The sequence below is a fragment of the Rousettus aegyptiacus genome, unplaced genomic scaffold (genome assembly GCF_014176215.1).
Source record: "Rousettus aegyptiacus isolate mRouAeg1 unplaced genomic scaffold, mRouAeg1.p scaffold_m13_p_3, whole genome shotgun sequence".
Taxonomy (NCBI): Eukaryota; Metazoa; Chordata; class Mammalia; order Chiroptera; family Pteropodidae; genus Rousettus; species Rousettus aegyptiacus.
Genome location: NW_023416306.1, coordinates 19,162,268 through 19,176,586, shown reverse-complemented (window position 1 = coordinate 19,176,586; position 14,319 = coordinate 19,162,268). Strand labels below are relative to the sequence as shown.

Sequence of the window (14,319 nt, the reverse complement as noted above, 5' to 3'; positions counted from 1 at the left end):
TTTACCTGTCATGAAACAGAACCACTAGCCACTTCATCCTTATAATTTCTTGATGTCCCAAATCCAGTGATGTTCACTTTAGCTCTTTATCAGCCTACTCAATCAATGATGGGTCATCCCCAGGAAATAAACTGTATTTAAAATCTTAGACTCCAGTAGTTCACACTCTAAACAAGGACATGTCTATTTCCATCTCTTTTTGATGTAGGAAGCAGTTTCCCACACTTACGATTTGCATCCAAAAAAAAAAAAAAAAGGCACAAACTCCATCTGTCTTCTTTTTGGCTCAACACAGAGTCGACCTCTCTTTACTCCCTTATTCCCACTACATACTATCGCTGACCCCCTCCCGCTGACCCCCAGATGGAACTTCATTCCTCCCTTACTTAGTTCTCTCTCCAACATGGTGTTCTATCATCAAGCACTCCCTTACCGGAATCCTCAAATCTCAGGACCTCCTACACTGGAAGTAGCTGCCACTTACCAACTGTCATCCTTGTATTAATCTAACTTTTATTTTCTCCTCTAAGATAGCACACCACTGATTGGAAAAAAATCACATAAACATGAATACTGGCACCATGCAAACTAAAGGAATCCAGTTCTGCCAGACCCCTTTTTGTTATTGTTGTTGGTCTTCATCACTATTTCTTCACCTTGTATCTTTTTATTTTGTTGTAATTGTTTTGCTGGAGGAAGTCATTAGCTGCTTCTTCTCAGAGTCTGAGCGTGTGAGATATGTGTTCTGAATCTTTGCATATCTGAAAAGTCTTTACTTTGCCTTCACTTTTGGATGATAATTTGGGTACAGAATGAGAGTTTAAAAAGGCTTTCTCCTTACCTTTTTGCAGACAATTATTCATTATTATATGACATTCTGGCAGATGAGAAATCTTTTATTTTTTTTCAAGTAAATCTGATGTTTATCTTTCTTAAAAATTTTAGGATTTTTCTCTTTATTTTTAGAATTTCTCACATTCACAAGAATATGTTAGATGTGTATTATATTTATTATTCCTACTTAGTTTTAGGTGGGTCTTTTTGACCTAACGATCAAAAGTGAGATTTTTTTTCAAAATGAAGTACATTTTTTTCTTTCTCCTCCTTCTCTCTCTCTCATTCTTAAACTCTTAAATAATAGATATTAGATCTCCTTTTTCAATTTTTCATGATTCCATTTTTTTGACATTTTCTACATATCTATCCTGATATTTCACCTTCTTACAGATTTATTTAACTTTTCCTTTATAGCATGAATTTGGTCTTCAATATGACCATTCTGCTATTCTGCCCTTATATTGATTACTTTGATCTTAAAAACCCATATTTTTGATTTCTAAGAATTACTTCTTTTCTGATTGCTCCTTATTTTTTGGTAGCAAACTCTGCATATTTTTTTGATTCATATTCACTCAAGTCTCTGGAAAATATTACTAATGCATTTCTTTTTTATTTTCTTCTTTCTCCTGCTTTATTTTCTGCTTTCTTCAGCATAAGTTTTTTATTTTATTTTGGTTCTTTTGTGTTCATGATTTTTCTCAAATGCTTATTAATCTTTTATGTTTGATCATACTTATAAATAAAGTCCTAGATTAATTAAAATAGGTCCTAGTGGGGCTAGTGGAACATTATGGGATAGCCGATTCAGGGATTCTGTGAGTAAGTGGGTAGAGATGTATCTACAAGCAGTCTTTCAGCATGTGGGGCAGTGAGAAAAATCAAGTAAGGAAGTTAGGATGCTCTCATCTGTTAAATAATGAAGGCTTATTTCTGGAGACAGAGCACATTTAAGTATTTTACTAATTTGTGCTGCTACCTTTCCTCTGAATATTTCTCCTAATCTCTCTGGCACAAAACGTTATTTTGGTTCTACCCTAAATCCTCTTTTCTTCTCTTCTTTTCTCCACCTTCTCCTTCGGAAAGCTCATTCACTTGTGAGGGTATACACTGGTGTGACCATCCCAAATTGTTCAAATTTTGGAATGCTTCCACACCGCTTGATAAAGAGCTACTTCCTGAGACCCCCAAGTTCTCTGCACCCATCACTACTCTAACTACTCTAAGACCTTGCCCAGAAGCTCTAAATTCTTTATGATCAGTCAACTAAGGGCTCGCTGATGGCATAGAAGGACCCTTGCAGCATCCTCTTTCAATATGATGACCACTTCTGATTCATCAGTGTTCGTGCCTCCATCCAAATTATGTTCCCTTAGAGTGGGGAATCCATGCTTCCACAACAATACATACTCAATTTATTCTCAGTTGACTTTATAGTCAATTTCCCATAAGGTTTCTTCTCACTACTCACCCAACAGATCTATTTCACTGAGAAGAATAGGAGTTATTTACTTTTAACAAAGATTCCATGCCTAAGACATTTGTGACTCAGGTTTGCCATAGGGATCAGTTCTGAGAAACCAACGGAAGGAATAGATAACACTCTCTTTGACTAGACTGTAGGAAAATCAACTCCTAAGCTAAGCTTTTGCTAGCAGTTATAGGACCACCCAACTCACAATTAAGGTGCCTGGACATTATCTATAGGTAGGTATTCATTGCTGATGATCAGAACTGTCACGCTTTAGATAGCAGGCAAAGTGACCAAACTGACATTTTCTCATCACATATTCTAAAGCCTGTCTTGTATTTTTGCCACAATGCAGGACCAAACCACCTCTAAAAGGCAATAAGTATCTAGATTAAAAAAATGGAACATGCACTGTTTGTGAGCATCAGAGCCACCACCAAATCAACCCCCAACACACATACACAAACACGCAATTCAAGCAGAAGGAAAAAAATCATTTTATACTCTCCTCTGTCAAAATAACAAATTGATTATGGCACATGACCTGAAAGAAATAAAATACATCTCTTTCTCAGTAGTCTCTCCTGCAAAGACGGTCCCCTGCTTTGTATCTGTAACATAAGATTACTAAGGACATAAATTTAGTTTATTATTTTATGAATGTTTCAAGAAGTAAAATAACTGGTGTCCGGAACTTGTCAATTCATCTATATATTAGATTTAATAACTTCTTCCTCTGAAAGCTTAATATTGGAGAATAAAAATTACATGACATAAACTATTTCTACTGAAAGAATTAATTGAAGAGCGTTTCATAGAATAGTAAATTACCCAAGTTTGCTTTGTAGAGTTACCATAAATTGTATGACAGAATTTCTCTAATTACTACTATAATAACATCTGGTTTCCTTGCTAGAGGATAAATGTGTTTAATTTTTAGTCATCAGATTTAATAGTCAAATTAAAATGGAACTTAAAGGGAAAGTATGTTAGAACTCAGAAATATATGAAAAATATAAGCTTAAAACATTTTTCCAAATGTTTTCATATCTGTTTCTGTGAATTAAGTAATGTTGAATTGTTATGGTGACAGCTTATTTTATCAACTTTTTATGAACTATCTTTTAAAGTGAAGAATAACAATAACTTTAAACTCCTAATTTGTTTCACAGATATGTGTTTTTCAAGATAGTAATAAAACAGAGATAACCTAAACTTTAAAAAATGACTCATGTTTTATATCCACTATAAACCTGTCTTAGTACTTGGTGAATTTGTAATATAACATGTCTAAAATTATTCTTAAAATGGATATTTAGAATTAAATGAAAAGTTAGAAACTCTAAGTTTAATAAAGCCATATTCTCTTTTTAATTTTGAACTTTTATTTCACTTTAGAGCCTAAAATAACTCGTCCTCCCATAAATGTAAAAATAATAGAAGGATTAAAAGCAGTTCTACCATGTACTACAATGGGCAATCCCAAACCATCTGTGTCGTGGATTAAGGGAGATAGCACTCTCAGGGTAAGTGATTATTATGTTTTTAAAAAAGTATATACAACATATTTTCAAATAAAACAATCTATCGCAAACTCTGTTACACACTTTTAAACTTCACTTATAAGATTTTTTCCATGTATAACATTTTAACCAAATTTAAATCTTTCTATTTCCATATATGCAAATCATAAGACATTCTGGTTGGGGCTCACTAGAGGAAAAACAAGATGGGGAACGAGCAGTGTTAAGGATGAAAACAGAGGCAAAGCAAAAGCAAAGCTAGAGCCTTTTTTGCTGGTTGCTTGGATGATTGGTTGATTGGTTGGTTGAACATTTATTTTTTAACATTGAATCTTGGAGACTCAGGAAATAAAAAAGATGGAACTAAAATTCAGGCTTTAGACCTGTCAGTTTCTGGGAAGAGAGAGAGAAGTGAGGTGTAAAAGAGATGAGAATATCCTGGAGTGAAAATAGAGTGTGAAGAGTCAAGACTGCTGAACGAACAAACATTTTGATGAATACCTCAGTTACAAAGAGTAGTCAAATTAAAAATGTATCATTCACATGCTTATTTTGTACCACTTCTGTATCTAATGCCTACATAATAGAATATTCCATGGGAAATACATAGGTATTGATATGTGTTGAATAATTGAAATAAAGTATACAATCAATTAGCTTTGTTTTATTTAAAATAAAATGTGTGAATTACTTATGGTAGTCTATATAATTCTCTGGCTCTTTTTCTGTTCTAAATATCAATGTCCTTCCAAGGGTGGCTCTATGTATGTTACTGAACTTAGAGCACCAGAAGAAAACATAAATGTAATATTTTAACTTCAAAAATAAATTTTTGTATTATTTGTAGAATTTTCCATTTTTTCAAAGGACATCTATTCTTTTAAGGATACTATACAGGGTATGCAGTAAATATGGTAATGAAAAGTAATGCTTTTTATCAAACAGACTTAGATATGAATTTTAGGAAATCAAATAAGCCTTAGTGCCATCATGTGATGAAAGAAAATAAAAATAAACTATATCTTATGGGATTTTTATTAAAATTAATTAAGGTAATCTTGTACTATCTCATTTAAGATTATATGTTATACATGATAAGTGCCAAATAAATGTTGAAATGATATTTTTGATGATGACAGTAATGACAATAACTTGATGAAATGTTGCAAATGTGTCCTTGATAGAGCCACAGACATTTTAAAATTCATGTCCCTACCCCTGGCAGGAAAATTCCCGCATCGCAGTTCTTGAATCTGGGAGTTTAAGGATTCATAATGTGCAAAAGGAAGATGCAGGACATTATCGATGTGTGGCAAAAAACAGCCTTGGAACAGCCTATTCCAAATTGGTGAAGCTGGAAGTTGAGGGTAAGCAGCTGCATTCCTTCCCCTTGTAGTGTTACCACAGGCCTCACATTCTACCATGAAGGCTGTACTTCAGCTTGCAAAAGCAGAGACGTAAGTAATCCAGTTCCCTCAACTGTTCTAGTTATTAGACTACAAGGTCAAGACCATGAAAAGAATAACTGAAAAGAGAAAGAAATTTTCACTATTGTAACAGGTCATATTCTATCTACTATCTATAATCACTAATAGTAACATATTAATTTCTCTGTGATACTAAAACAATAAGATACCACTTTAGAATTTCTGCCTGGCTTGGACAATTCTCCCTTGTTTCTAAATTGGAAGACACTCATTTGATTTTTTGCAGTATGTAGACATGACTTTTAAAAAGGTATGAAAAGAAAAAGAGTAACATTTTTCAAACTGCATTCTGTCACAAAGGGTTGAGAAAAATAAAATGCTGACTCAAATTTATAATGAAAAATAGTCCTAGCTCTATGAGTTACATTGTCAAAATATTTTTCATTTTTCAAAATGTTCTTTTGTAGTCAACTAATTCAACAAATGCTTATGAAAAGTCTTCACTGAGAAATCAGAATCCAGATAGGGCTAGCTATCCTGTCCATTTGGTTGTGGGATCCTTCTTGACCTAAAGTTACATCCCATTTTGCTTGAAAATGGAAACTACCAGCTCAGCTGTGCTAGGTGAGTCAACTGAGTACAAAACTCTTCCCAGCTCTTCCTGTTACAAGCCATAGACTTAACCTATCTGGTTCCAAGTTTTTTCAACCGTTCAGTGGGGTCTGTTTTGAGTACTCCATGAACTAAGATATTGATAGTATTTAGCAGCATATCTGGCCCTTTTTAAACACTCGATAAGTCTTGACTATAATAATCACCACCTATTTTTCTGCTTTTTTCTGATTGGTAGAGTGATTGGACTATTCCATATGGCACAATTATATTCTCTTTTAATTGAGAAAGATTTCTAGGGTTCGTCGCAGCATATTTTGATTTCATCTTACTCTTAAGCCAAAATTTATTCTTCCCTACATCTCTTCCTTCTTAACCTTATGGTTTTCTATTAGCTCCTTTAAGATTATTTTTATTTCCTATTATTCCTCTCAAAGCTTTAATGATCTCATTTCCTACGTTCACTTCCACTTGAGCTAACATGTTTATCATGCCATTGCATCAACTGCTCCTATAATTTCCATTAATTCTTCATGGAAAAGAATGTGGTTGGTGGGAGTAGAGCCTGTCAGATATAATATAGATATATTTTCAGCATAGTTGCTATAATTTAATATCTCCTAAATTATCAATGATATATAAAGCTCAGTATACAACAACCAATTGATGTTAATTATTCAGTGAAAAATAAACATACAAACACACTCAGTTACACACTTAGACATGTTGAATATCTGCCTGGATTCAGTGTTTCCTTGAACTATATGTGGAATGATATAAAATGCTACTCGTTTATATACAATATCATAAAGATTTTTCTCCTCAATATATGAGCTTGTATATTATAATATGTAATACTGATTTTTTTTTAGGCTATTGTCTTCATAGATATTGAAATCATTTGCTTGAGCTTTGGCCTAGAGAAAATTATCAAAAATTTCAATTAGTTGGAGTCCACTTACACAGTTTTGTCTTGCCATTTAATTTTGTATCATGCTTATTAGTAAAACTGAATACTTTCTTCTTTCTTCCTAACATTTAAATTGTCATGCTCATGCTCATTGCTTTAACAGTTAATAACTGCTAGTGGTTTTATTAAACTTGCTAGTATTGAGAGCTCATAATATTGTCATTTAAAGTTACTCTAACAGTAGATAAGATGATGATTTTAGCACACATGTCTATTTCTACTTTATCCTAGTCCCTATTTAAATTGTCAATATACATGAAAATTTGTGACATGATTAACACAATTGCTGGTATATAATATGAATTTAATAAATGGAATCAACTATAATTATTACTATTAGAACATAAAAATTACAGCAAATCTGTTTTGGTTGTAGCTCTGAATGGTTGGCTTCTACTTAAAGAAATAGTTGAGGCATTTCCACAAGATATACCTATGCAGACATGACCTTTTTTAAGGAAGGGTCGATTCAACCATCAACTCAGAACAGGTGAAAAAGCAACAGAGAAGCAACTGAAAGGATCCTAAAAGTGCCTGCAAATGCCTGCTAGGTTGGCAATGGTGAGGGCCAAAGATCAATCTGGGCCATGGTCCGTCAGGGCAGATGGGCATTTGTTGTATATTGTGTCAGTAACTCTGCAAATTAATTTGAGCAAATTAAAATGAGAATGCTATAAATGCCATTTGATGCTGAGCTACACTTATTGCAAATGGTTATGTTAGGAAAAGATAGTGCTTCGTCTACCATTGCTAGCTTCTAATGAGGATAAGCACACCAGACTATAGATTTGGTATAGTGTGTTCACTATATCTTAGATGCCATGACAAACATGAAAGAAACATCCTTCAACACAGAAGTAAACCCCTCTTTCTAGATTGCCATCCTCAGGCTGCTGCACTTCTACAATGGCAATGCAAAGATATTCTACCTTTCTGTCTTATCTAACAGGGTTCAGACAGTGACATAAAAATTATTGATGGAACCATCTAACTCAAGCATGGTCAACCATGGATGTTTTTCTAAAAGGATAAGCAATGGGATGTCTAACATTTTTAAATGCTAAATGGCTTATATGGATTATTTTATTTAATCCTTATTGTGCCATTTTAGGAAAGTGAGGAATAGTGATGATAACCAACTCAAGGCTGTACAGATCAATGTGTCTAAGAGATTCAGTAATGTTGAATACTCTTTGTTCTATTAAAGAACAAGATAATCATGTGTGACATCGTCGAGAATAGTGTCAGAATGGGGATTATGAAAGAAGCCAGAATTATATAAATAACGAAGAATAGGAGCTAAAAAAAAAAAAAAGGAGAAGAAGAATCAGTCAGGTATAGATACATTTCTCAATAAATTTGTCAGGGAAAAAAGTGGAGTCAAAAAAAGTGAGCACTAGTTGAAGGTATAAATGGCAGATAGGTAGTGTTGTTTTGCAAGATTTATCTTTTTAAAAGATTGAAAATGTTAAAATATTAATGAGAGGGAGCCCAGGGAGAAGGAAAATTTGAACATATGAGAGGGGGCGAAAATTCAAGGGACTATTGGTGGTGCTTGACAAGGCCAAGGGGTGTATGTTCAGGGGACAAGTGATGCGATGAACTTTATACAGAGAGTGACCACATGTCCCAGTTTTCCCAGGACATTCTGGCTTACACCTGTTGTCCTGGAATAATTATTAATAGAGTCCCTCTTTTACTTTCAAAAGTATCCAGGCTTTGATGATAAATTATTATATGACCGCTGTACTTAGGAAGGAAAAGAGAACTTCCTTCCTTGTAATAGGAAGAATGGAGAAAGGGGTGTATTCCCATATAAATATAAACAAGTAAATAAGTTTAATGATGGCATTTGAGAATGCTCTGTTCTGATGGTCTCTATTTCTTCTAGGAAGCAGAAAGTAAGGTTATCTTCCGAAAATATTTCTGTAAAGGGGGGCAGAGGGATGAGGAGAGTAGGTTTTAAAATAGCTGTGGGGAATGGGAGAGATGACTCATGAGGGAAACCAGGATTCCTGAGCAACATTAAGTAGAGAACGGGTCGTTAATATAGAGCGGCGTCCATTTGCCTACTTGCAGGGTTTTTCTGCCCCCAGCATTGCTCAACAGTACACGTATACATTTAGAAAAAGCCAAATCCAAAGGCTGAAGATGCAAGCACTAGGGCAAAGGATTTGAGAACATTACAAGAGAACGGTCGAAGTGATGAATCATAGAATCTTTATATACTGAACATGCAAATTTAGGATTAGACACGCAGCTCCAGCATTTTGACAGATGAAATAATATGAAAAGCTTCCAACTATAACATCCAGAAATGCTGAGTTAGTTGTATAACACACATGAATAAGATGCAAATCTCCAGAGGCCAGGAATTAATAGGAATTTAAATAACAGAGCAGTAAGTTTATGAACTGATCCTGCATTATCCTAGAGGGAAGGAGAGTTGTGCCCACCTCTATAATCTAGAACACTGGTTTGAAGGATGTTAAGAACAGGAAGAAAGGTTCTGAGCTGCTGCGAAGTGGAGGTAAGCACTGAGACCCTTGCAGAAACCTGAGAATCACAGGCATGAAAGGACCAGAAGAATTCTATCCACAGGCAAAGAAAGACAACAGAGGTTTGTCTGTCTCTATATGAATTCTAGGTGTAAGAGAGGAAAAAATAAGTCTTCTTATGAATGGGATATTCAACACTCAAGACTATATATCACATAAGCTTAGTATTTATACTGCCAGTACAGTCTGGGAATTGCCAGCTGGAGAAATTAACATGAAAATTGATACCAGGCCAAAAATTTAACAACAGCATAAAAACTCTAAAGAGAAATATCTTGCCCAGGTTAGATAGGATTTTTATTTAAAAAAGCCACACTAAGGATGAGCTCACAATGCAACATTATAGCATCCACAGAAAACAATCTTTCCAGAGTGAGAGTTAGCTGATACAATATACAAGGCACTGAAACCCCAGGAAATTCAGTTAACACCACAATAAAATAGAGATTATAAAATAAATATGTTTAAACTAATTTAAAAGACACAAAAGAAAGAGCAAAAAGAAAAATAAAAATAATTAAGAAGGAAAGCAGTTCAGATAAATATAATTTTAAATAAAAAATGATTACAATTAAAATTCAATGATTAAGTAATGACATATTGGAGATAAAGAGATAATTCATACATTAGAAGTCACTTCTTCAGAATTTAGACTTCAGTGCAGAGAGATGGTAAAGATGAAATTGAATTTAGGAAATAATTAAGGATATAAATTATAGAAAGAGAGAATATAGAAAATACAATAAGCTATACTCAAAAGAATAATGATTAGAAACTTGCCAAAATTGATGAAAAACTGTCTTCAAGTACGAAAAGCACACCAACTTCCAATCAGTAAAAATAAAGAGCAGATATATAAATAATTTCACACCCAGACATATCATAATGAATACCAAAGAAAAAGAGGTGATCTTAAATTATTAAAGAAAGAACAGATTACTTTTAAAAGACAGCAATTAGAATGACAGCAATAAATAGGAGTGAGGGAGCTGATACTTTCAACTATTCCTATAATTAGGTAGAGCTAGTGAAGGTCTTTTTTTGTTTTTTGTTGCTATTGTTGTTGTCAGTTTTTAATAAAATCACACTTTAAATTATGTATAGATTTTTCTCAATAATTTAACTTCTGATAATTTATCTAAACGAATTGTTTATACAAGTGTATGGTCAAGATTATCAGAAAGTTATTTATAATAGTAAAAAAATTTTTTTTAATCTAAATTCGCATCAACAGGAGACTGGCAAAATATGTGATGAAATTCCATGAGGCCATTAAAAAGAATGAGATCGCTCTGCACATATTGACTTCTAAAGTTAAAACTATCTACTATGTATGTGACTTGGATCTGTTTCCCAACTCTGAGCCTCTGTTTCCTCACCTCTAAAATAGGGGTAAAAACAGCACCTACCTCTTAGGTTGCTGCAATGATTATGTGAATTAATATAGTCACACTGTAAACACGATATAAGTATTTGCTGTTTATTATGATTTATTTAATAAGTACATATATAGTACTTACCATAGGCTATATAAGCAGTGTTCTATTTCTTTAGAAATATTAACTCATTGGAAATAGTCACATGTTTATAAGTAAAAAAGTAAAAAACAGTGTTATACTATTATATATTCAAGTATATATAGCAAATTGTTAATAGTTATTATCTCTGCATATGGAATTATATAAGGGGTTAACTTCTACCATACGCTTTATATAGCTTTATACCTTTTTAAACTTTTTAAAGAGACTTTATAATTAGGAAGAATTGATACATGTATTTATGCTTCAGAAAAAATTATATCTCCCAAACATACTATTTTGAAAAAAATGACATTAACTTTCCTATTCATTGTTTCGAAATATTATTTTTGCAGCTCTGTTGCTCCATTTTGCCCTAGAACAAACAAAGGGATGGTAAAAGTTTGTCAAAGGCAATTGATCCCTATGTTGATTAAGATATTCACAACACTTGGCTGTTAGCTGAAGAATTGAGGTGGAGGGCAAGGACCTGGTGAACAGAACATGGAACGTGCCATTTCCTTAGGGAAGGAATCAATCCATTAGGACAGCAAACGTGAGGCCTGCAAGAGGAAGTAAGGGAGGCACCACGATGGAGTGGGAAGTGAAAGGGTTCAGAGATTTGAAGCTGCTGGTGGATTCTCTCCCCATTAGACTCTCCTATCTTACTTATGAGCAGAAACCTGGAATTTATGATTCTATAGTGGCTCGGAGGATCCAACACTAAAATTCAGTTTGGATTCTGATTTCTCAATGAACATTGTCTATACTTGGTTGGGTGTTATTGACTCATAAAGCAAAATAAAAGTAAGTTCCCGATGAAAATGAAGCACTACTAAGTGAGAATGATAAAGTATACTGATCTGACCTTGGCAGGGGAGTGTCTGTGGTTTCCCAAATTCCATAATCACCAGGAAGACAGAAAAGAGTCATGGGTCTCACAGCTGCGGAGGCTTGTTAACCTCTTGAAAAGTTAACCTCTGTCTCAGGTACCTCTGAGACAATGGCCTTTAGGAATGGTTTCGTGGCAGGATGTGATGAGTACCAGAGAAATCTATATGTCATATTTCATTGATTCTAAGAGTCTCATTTTTAATATTTTAAAATATTAAATATTAAAATGGGTTGCATCTCAGAATCATTGGTTTCTAATCATGATTGATTAATTTTTTGTTTCTTTGTTGTACATTTTAATATCTCTGAAACTGAGATTTGTCTTGTTGATCTTAAAAAGCAGTCACACTAGTTTGTGGCTTCTGCCTCTAGCTAAGATCCTTCCCTAGCTGTCTCCAAATATGAAAATGAATACAATGATAAAACAAAGGTAAATCAATCATGTCGGCTCATAAAGATTTCCTTATATTTAACTAGAAATATTCCTTCAGTTTGAGATCATTTCTTTTAATTAGAAATAAAAGCATCATGTTCAGTAACATGATTCCATGTAGCCACCCCCCCAAACATTTAGATTTGCTCCATATTAATTTTGTTAGATTGAAAACAGAGACAAAATGACTCTTCAGTGCCCTATAGAAGGAATTCTCTTCTGAGAGTCTTGTCTCTTACTCCAATCTGCTTCATGTTCTATTAAGTATGGTATGTATCCAAAGAAAGATCCATATTGTTTCTCTTATGTGTCTTTACTGAAACAGTTTTCTCCTGAGTATTCTAAAGGCCAGAAAGATAGACACTCAGTAGCAGAGTGTCAAGACAATAGAATGAGATGATTTCAGTAGTAGGGCTGGAGTTTTCAAGGAGAGGCTGCCATCATGGCGGCTTTAGATGATCTCTCACATGCAAGATTCTGATTTTCCTTTTTGTTTTTGATTAGGGGGACATTGTCCCTTTTTAAAAAGTGTTCAATAAACACTACATCACAGAAATTAAATGCTTGTACTGTGATAGTGTTAATTCTTCTTGTTTTATACCTGGAGAAGTCATTGTTAGGAGTTTTTTAATCATTGGAAAAGATCCACTTAAAAATGTATAAATATCTCATTTTTTTTTTAATATTTCCTTTATACTCTTACATATGTTCCTTATATTTTCTTTATGTTCTTTGATTTACTTATTTTGAAATGATTTATTTGTTTGGAGCTGAGTATGGATCTTAGTACATTCAGAATCCTACTTTGGGTATAGAAACTGGTTGAGACCCAAATTAAAAGAGATGGATGTTGCAATGTACGGGGCTCCCTGTTGATTGCATTTTCTATTACCTCATTTAACCTTGGAGTTTTAAGCCATTAAGGAAAAGACTGGGCAAAAGTGAAGTGGAATCAAGGGAGGGTCTCAATCAGCAATACCAGTGGGAAGTAGTGGATCAAAACCAATACAAAGCTGCCAGTCAAAGTCCTAGGAGCAGAGAAGAACCAGAACAGAGCCCTTCCAGGTAGGGTGTTATCGTAGGTTTCCCCAAGGTTTAAACAACTTCCCATTTGCTAGGAACCTCTAAAGCAGAACCCTGTGTCAATACTTGGGAGAATGAAAAGTGAGCCATTTGGCAAATTTAAGTGGCCACAGTACCTCAGTCTCCATCATTGTCAGCTTGGCAGTCTAAAAGGCTTCACTACATACCTTTAGGACTGACCAGGTCTATCAGAGGCATTTTTCAAGAATTTTTGCAGACATATGCAGTATACAAAACAATGAGTAGAATTCCAAAAGACCAAAACAAATCACTAAATATAGGCAAACATCAATAGATATAACTATAAGAGATGGGGACTGGTTTCAAAAATATTAGATGTCTGGCTGTCTTCTTTCCTAGTGATTGGATTTCCTTACTGAATCTAGAATAGCGGAAGTGATCACGTCATGTTTACATAACATTTGATTTGTTTTTTTCCTTTGTTTATGCTACAGCTCTTAATATGACAAATGCCACAGAGAGAGGTATTTAAAACCCCAATGTGTGTTGTGCTCTCAGTGATTGCAATTTTAATAAAATTTGCAGTGGTCCCGTTCCCGGCATCGATTCTACTTTTTGATGCCACTAACAGGTTTGATTTGCTGTCATGAGTACATTTTGTATTTAAAAGCCAAACAAACAAACAAACAAAAAAGGCATAAACCTTTGATACCCGTGGGGGCTATCAAGGGGAAATTAAGCCTGCCAAATTATTAGGGTGCATGCTCTGAAAGAAGAGTTTGACCCATTGTTCTGACTGAAAGGGATTATTTTGCATTCTCATCTAAAACTTCTGTAGTGCTTTTGAGAAACAATGGTAAAGTGGTCCTTTGGTTGAAGAGTTATCAGTAAAGGTCTCTAAGGGAAAAAAAGTTTTATAAAGACAATAGCACTGAATAGATAATAGTTCAAATTAAGGATCAGTTAGGCAGATTTGAAGAAAATGTGCTTCAAAGATTTGTCTTAAACCATTTAAGATAATTGAATTGTTTAA

At 34.0% G+C, this 14,319-nt stretch overlaps 1 protein-coding gene across 1 annotated transcript in view; it reads left to right on the top strand.

Annotated features, from left to right (window-relative positions):
• Window positions 1-14,319, top strand: part of MUSK (muscle associated receptor tyrosine kinase) — an 84,265-nt gene that overhangs the window by 12,232 nt on the left and 57,714 nt on the right. The window contains exons 4-5 of the mRNA XM_016129973.2: window positions 3,707-3,834; window positions 5,057-5,198. Coding sequence (XP_015985459.1) covers window positions 3,707-3,834; window positions 5,057-5,198 — 270 coding nt within the window. The remainder of the gene's footprint in view (window positions 1-3,706; window positions 3,835-5,056; window positions 5,199-14,319) is intronic.